The sequence below is a fragment of the Pygoscelis adeliae genome, unplaced genomic scaffold, assembly GCF_000699105.1.
Source record: "Pygoscelis adeliae isolate BGI_AS28 unplaced genomic scaffold, ASM69910v1 Scaffold117, whole genome shotgun sequence".
Classification (NCBI taxonomy): Eukaryota; Metazoa; Chordata; class Aves; order Sphenisciformes; family Spheniscidae; genus Pygoscelis; species Pygoscelis adeliae.
Window position 1 is genome coordinate 5,274,169 of NW_008825270.1, and position 6,565 is coordinate 5,280,733.

The 6,565-nt window shown below is 47.7% G+C and overlaps 1 protein-coding gene across 1 annotated transcript in view; it reads right to left on the bottom strand.

Moving 5' to 3' along the window:
• The window catches only part of F2 (coagulation factor II (thrombin)), a 10,085-nt gene extending 3,520 nt beyond the window's left edge, over positions 1 to 6,565 (bottom strand). The window contains exons 1-9 of the mRNA XM_009329719.1: positions 6,472 to 6,565; positions 5,358 to 5,521; positions 4,321 to 4,345; positions 4,059 to 4,109; positions 3,436 to 3,541; positions 3,226 to 3,356; positions 1,254 to 1,550; positions 767 to 880; positions 352 to 478 (exon numbers count right to left, since the gene is read on the bottom strand). Coding sequence (XP_009327994.1) covers positions 352 to 478; positions 767 to 880; positions 1,254 to 1,550; positions 3,226 to 3,356; positions 3,436 to 3,541; positions 4,059 to 4,109; positions 4,321 to 4,345; positions 5,358 to 5,521; positions 6,472 to 6,550 — 1,094 coding nt within the window. The 5' untranslated portion in view covers positions 6,551 to 6,565. The remainder of the gene's footprint in view (positions 1 to 351; positions 479 to 766; positions 881 to 1,253; positions 1,551 to 3,225; positions 3,357 to 3,435; positions 3,542 to 4,058; positions 4,110 to 4,320; positions 4,346 to 5,357; positions 5,522 to 6,471) is intronic.

Here is a 6,565-nt window from a genome sequence, read left to right on the forward strand (position 1 = left end):
ACAAAGACAACTGCCTGTTGGCTCTCTAGCAGTCTTCCCTGGGCATGTATATTCTATGTAGTAGGCCATTTGCCCTATTTCCTTCACCTGGAGAGGTTTCTCATCCTCTCTGCTCCAGCAAAGCTGGAAAGAGGAAGAGACAAAGATGAAACACACCAGCACTCTTGCTTTCCCAGATGGTTGCGTACTTGGCTCGAGGAGAGTTTCTTTCCCTGACAACCACTTGGAGCTTTGATTAGAAGCCATAATGCCCACATGCTGCCTGAGATGGGAGAGCACCTTTACTTCCCCCTGCTTGAACTGAAGAGAGACACAATTCCCCATGAAGGACTATGCAAAGATAATGCTTACCAGGGGGAACTGCCAACTTCTGCATCGTCCCCATACACAACTCTGCCTCCCATGTAGGACTCTAGCAGCTCCTTCTCACTTTTATCCTTTACTTTTTTCTTCTCAAATAAAGGACGAGTGCCACAGTCTGAAAAAAGAGGCAATCTGGCTTTGTTACTCTACCTGATTCACAGCGGAGAAATGTTGTCTGCAGTCAGCATGCTAAGCTGGAACAGCCTAGGAAGGAAGTGCTTACTAGCTCCATGACCATAACTGGAGATTGACTTCTGAGCATCCTTCAAGGAATTTAAATATTTCCCCCTGCTTTTGACAGCCTTTGGCAAGCTGGTGTTTCTGAGGAACAGTGCGTGCCCTGTGGAAAGAAGCTGCAGCCTTTCTACAAATCATTGATGCTGTATCTAGAGTTTTTGCTCACCTGCTTCGCCTGAACCAAAAGTTTTGATATCAAAGAAGGTTTTGAATTCTTGAGGACGGGTAGAACGTCCTGATATTCCCTCCAACTGTTCGTTCCCATCCTCTAGCAAGCTGTCTGAGAGAGACAGAAAGACAAACATGGTAAAAGGCCTAGCTGCAGTTTCCATAATTATCAGCAATGTAGGTGTTCCTTTCTGCACCCAGAAAAGGAAGGAATGATGTTTTAAAACCACGGCTCTTTTTAATGCTCCTTTTCCACCATTGTGAGTTTTCAGGGGGAAGAGAACACCTGAGAGATATAACAGCTCTATACATGTACGGCAGGTTAGTATATATGATATTTGGACAAACGGGACTTCCACATACATGGTGCACATGCTTCCTTGTCTATGCCTCCCAGGCCAACCACTTCACCCTAGTTGCACATACTGCTTTTGTTTGCCACTGCCTCACAAGTGTGCCTCCCCAAACCAATATAGGCTTCTCACCACAGTAATGCAGATCACAATATTCAAAGTTGGGTGGTTCATCTGTGACACACCAGACACCCTCATCATCTCCATCGGGATTCCGACAGTAATTCTCCAGCAGCTTCACCTCTGGGTCAATGTGTTTTCCATGGAGCATCTCTTTGGCTTTCTCAGAGTTCCAGGGCAGGCACTTAGCTCCAGACACAGTGACCGAGAGGGTCCCAGTGTAAAGCATGCCTTTCTCTTGTTCACAGGGCTCCACCGGGGCTGATAGCATGACCCGTGGAGTAAATTCAACTGTCGTCCTTTCTTGACCTGGAAAGACAGAGAGCTGTGATTTAAGCCTCAGCTTTGCACTCAGAAATACTGTTAGCCCTTTTACTAAAGCCCAGAGTTACATGGAGCATCCCATTATGTTTGGGGGTTCCCACCATGCTCCCATGCATGTGGTGGCCCTCTACAATACTGCAGTGTCAGAGGTGGTTCTTTCAACAGGAGGTAGGGTGAGGCTGGCACTACTCATCATACTTCTCTGCCTCTAAGATGTGAGGGACGATACCGTTTGTGTTCTTTTCTGGGGTATCTTTGAGAATCAACTCAAGGGATGGGTAGGTGCCTCAGGCATCATAATGCTGCTGTGTTAGAGCCTCCAATGCCTTTTTCTCAAATGCGTAACTAGACCATATTTGGGGGAACCGTTTACCATGATATGCTACTAAAATAGCAAATTTAACTTTTGCCAATGTCTCTAATGATAAAAGAAAAATCTTCCTGCCATGCTTTCCACAGTTTTTCTTGCAAGTATCCTAATGGCTGCAAGCTTTAAGCAGTGTTTCCTGAGTGAGTGGGCACCAGATAATCTGTTCTGTGGCAGTTGCTTGACCTCAAGGTGCTTCTCCTTGTGCACTGGGGGAATCCCCATGTGAAGAGAGACCCTCTGCTTGACTACTCACGCTGGGACACAACAGCCACTGAGCAAGTAGTAGTCACCTTAATCAGTGAGGCTGCTTCTGTGTGAGATCGACTCATGTCAACATGATTGCAAAGGGACTGTGCACAAAACCAAGGCTTTTCTAGCCCTGCCATATCCATGCACATGTAAGTGTAACAGTAAGCTACTGTAGGTCAGAAACAAACTAGTGAACAGAGATAGTACAGATGCCTGATCACCCCAAAGTAGAGCAGTATCTCTTTTCAGTTTGCCATATTGCAGACCAGGGCAATGGTGATTATTTTTAAAACTTCAGAACATCCCTTGGTCAAAATGGTTGCTGACCTCTCTGACTTTCACTTTTAAGAGTCATTGCCTCTAGTCTCTGCTTTTGGAAGAGAAACTTCTGCTGTGAGAAGGTTCTCTGCTTTCTACCAGTACTTCTGAGATGGAGGCCAAGCCCCAGGGGAGACAGCTCTGTATTGTGGAGAAGAAGTGGGAAGGTATAAGTGTAGGGGGATGGTTCTCTATCCTGTCAAGTGCAATGATGAGAGAAGGGCGTATTCTCTTTTCTTGAGATTGTGGGTATTAAACTGCACCCTTCTGTATGAGTGAACGTTAAGGCAGGCAGTCAAGCACAAGCTGTAGTGGTTTTGTCCTAAAGGTGGTCATTCAGGCAAAAAAAAAACCAGTATGACTCACTGCTGTCACAAATTAGAGGCAGCTGAGCCAGGATTTTGGGGTGCTCCTGACTGGCAAAACTGTAGTAGATTCTAGGGGACTGCTGACACTGGATTTAGTTTCGATCTAGATTAGCATAGTCTTGAGAAAACAGCACATTAGAGGAATTTAGCTGAGGCAGATGTATGGGCAACTCACTGACTTTTCCTCCTCAGCTCCTTTACCCTTTAAGACACAGCTCCTCTACTCCAGCTGACCTCTGTACATATAAGATCCCTCCCTCCTAACTCTCTCCCCTTCCTTGACACATTTAGTATTGGTCTCGGTGCAGTTTCCCTGCCAGTGAAGGGCTTGCTGGGGTGTAGTGCTGAGGCATACCACACACTGGGATGGGACACTCCTCCCGTTCCACCGTTGGGTCTCGGGTGTAGCACCATGGGCCTTCTGAGTTGTTGTCTGGGTTCCTGCAGTAGTTCTCAATGAGGTTTGTATAAATGGTGGCATTAAATCTATGAGAAAAAGCTAGTTAGGCTAGGAAGGAAGGACACCTTGGAGAACCCTTTAGGGGTGTGCGGGAGATGAACTTACTTAGGTATATGTGGGTATTTGCTTGTCCACATTTGACATTCAATCCCTGATTTGGTGTAGCTAATTGTCCCCTGATAGTTCTGGCCCAGACCAAGAGAGCAGTTACCTGTCAAAATCCAACATGGTGTAAGCCAGGGCCAAGGGAAATGGACATTGCATTTTTTCAAGGTCAGAGGTACCATCCCACAAATCCCTTTAATAAACTTCTGCTGCATGTGTGAGCCTGCACAAGCACAGGCATTCTCTTCATGGGGTGGGAAGAGCACACAGCTGAAGCTCCCTCTGCCTCATCAGAGGGAGCTCACCCTGAGGCTCTGTGCTTTGCTTTGGCTGTAGGCACAGGTCAGAGCCCTTCTGAGAGGCTGGGCTTGGGGATGCCTGACTGTGTCACGAGAAGGGTATCTACCCCGTGCTGTTTCAGTGGGGGAGTTAGGCTGTTTGTGAAATGGTTAGTGGGGAAATAAAGAGGAAGAAAGGAATTTCAAACTCCCCTCCTGCTATTTTTCTTTCTAATCAGACGGCTTCACCAACTTTAGATTTTTTTTTTCCTTGCAAACTCTGCAGGAAGCAAGTTCCTGGCACTCACTGTATCTGGGAGATTGAGGTCAACATGAGTTTCTTACCTTCTAGACAAGCATCCAGAACTGACCTGGAATTTCTGAGACCCTGACATACTAGCAAAATAAGAAGAAAGAAACACATTATATGAAAGGAATCCAAATAAGCATCATAGTTTGAATCAGTTTATCATCTAGGGACAAAACACAAGTGCTTTGTCCTGGAAAGTGAGCTCTTGTAAGAGGGTAGGGAGCCATCTCTCCAGGATGGGACAGTGCATCCTAAGGGACAGCAGAGCACCTGCAGGAGAAACTTGAAGAAACTTACCTTGGTATTTTGACCAAAATGCCTCCTGAAACAAAAAAAAAAAAAAAAAATTATCTATTTAAGAATAGAGACACAGAACATCAGACCTTGCTTAGCTGCTGCAATTCAAACCAGTAGGAGAATGCCCCGTCACAACAAATGGAACAGACTAACCTAGCTCTGTTGATATCAATTACTACAGAGTCCAACAAAGCAAAAAATATGATATAAACCCACATTCCCACTCATCACACTCAGGAATCAAGAGAGTACTGTTGTTTCTAAAAAGACCAAAGATGCTTACAGCCTTCATCAACCTGCAGAGGAAGCAGAGCCTGGGCTACAGTGCAGAAGTCCAAGGAGCTGAACCTAGAACTTCTAAGGCCACAGATCACATGCAGGTATTGCTCAGTGATTTGGACCTACATCTCTGCTGTGCAGCCTGAGGGTGATGGCTTTAGAAATACTCCACAGAGGTTGTGTCTTGCTGGCTTAGACTCCTAACTGTTCATCTGTTTACTGTTGTATTCCTGGGAGTGGAGTTCAGCATGGATACTGGCCTTGGGGCTAGGAGCAAATCCCAAAAGGATGCAGAACAAATTTAGCAGAGTGAGTGAGTCTGGAAGCCAGAAAAAGGGATGGGCTGCGTCAAAGCTTCAGCTGAAAGGAGCTTGAGGCACCTGCACTCTGTTTGGTTGCTAAGCCAGCTCTTCTGTGAGTGTCTGGGGCTGTGACAGTTTGAATGTGCGTGGCACCATGCTGAACTAGTGGAAGATGCGATTCAGGACTGGTGCTTGAGGGAAGACTCTCTCCTTTTCGCTTCATGCTTAAAATAGAGAGGGAGGGAAGAAGAACCTGAGCTTTGAGCTGCATTCCCTGGAATGGCTCCAGGAGGGAAAGTCCCTAAGGAAGCCTGGGCTCTCCTTGGGGCACATACACATCAGCCTCATCTTTGTACCACAGAACTGAGTCTTACAACCCCAGCCCCTCACTGTGCGTGCAACCTGCTGGTCTCTCACTATAGGTTTCTTGGGACCACCCACGTCCCCTGTACGTACCGTCTGAACGGTGGATTCAAGGGCTTCAAAAGCCTCCTCATAATTGCACGTCTCCTCCAGGCACTCTCGCTCCAGGTTTCCCTTAAGCATCTCTTCCAGAAATCCCTTGTTGGCACGTCGTGGGCGTTTGAGCAGTGACAGTGCCTGCCCCTTTTCCAGGAAAACTACCAGGTCAGAACACTGCCAGTCAAAGGGGTGCTCACAGCAGGAGGGACCCTTTGTCTCCCCTTGCAGTTTCCAAAAAATCCCACACAGCTGACGTGATGATCCCACAGCCCAGCCTCCCCCAGTGCAGAGAGGAGAAGCCCTGTCAGGTCCCCACCTGATGATCAGAGCAGGCTCTCTATAACTCATCTGTCAGGGCTGGCATCACTTGGGCAACAGCAGTGACACAAATCCTCTGCTATCCTTGGCAAAGCTGCTCTGCTCATTTGCAGTTAGGTAGAGGCTTGTTTGCATGGAGCCTGCTACTGCTCCCTGCCAGCCACGGTATTTCTGCCTTGCCAACCTCAGACCACTGTGATAGGCACAGCTTGGTTCCATCTTCATGTTCAAATACCCTGATTTGAGACCTGTAGACAGGTCTTCCCCCACAAAGCAGTGGGCCAGAGACGACCTAGCCTCATATTAGGAAAAGATGGATGAAGTAGAGGCTCTGATAAGAGAAAAGGAGCAATGAGCAGGCAGGCTGCATACTGCGTATGACCTAAAGTTTAGATAAGGGACAGCTGGGGAGGCAATGGAGAATTGCAGCCACCCAGGTCACCTGAGGAACTCTAGCCCAAAAAAGCCCACAGTTGTGCTACACAAGGTTCTGGGCTGAGCCACATTCCCCTTCCCCACCATCTCCCAACTGACCCACAAAATCCACTGATCTGTTGTCACCAGCTGTCCCTGCCAGCTGCTGGATGCTGCTGCATCCTCCTGTGCAGGAAAGCCCTGTGCTCACTCCACTCTTGGCACCCTTTCACTCCCAGCTTCAAGCTTTTAGAAGCTCCTCCTGCCTTACTGAGAAAACCTGCCACCGGCTTTACCCCTGGAAAGAAATAACCCCATCTTTTTTCCTTCTGTCACCCACTGGTACTGCCTTTCTCCCTATGCCATTGAGTCTTACCTCCGGCATGGCTCAGCGTGAGTTGCAGAAGGCTGGAAAAGAGCAGGCCCCTCAGTACGCTGGTTTTGTTGTGCGCCATGCTGTACAGCCCTGG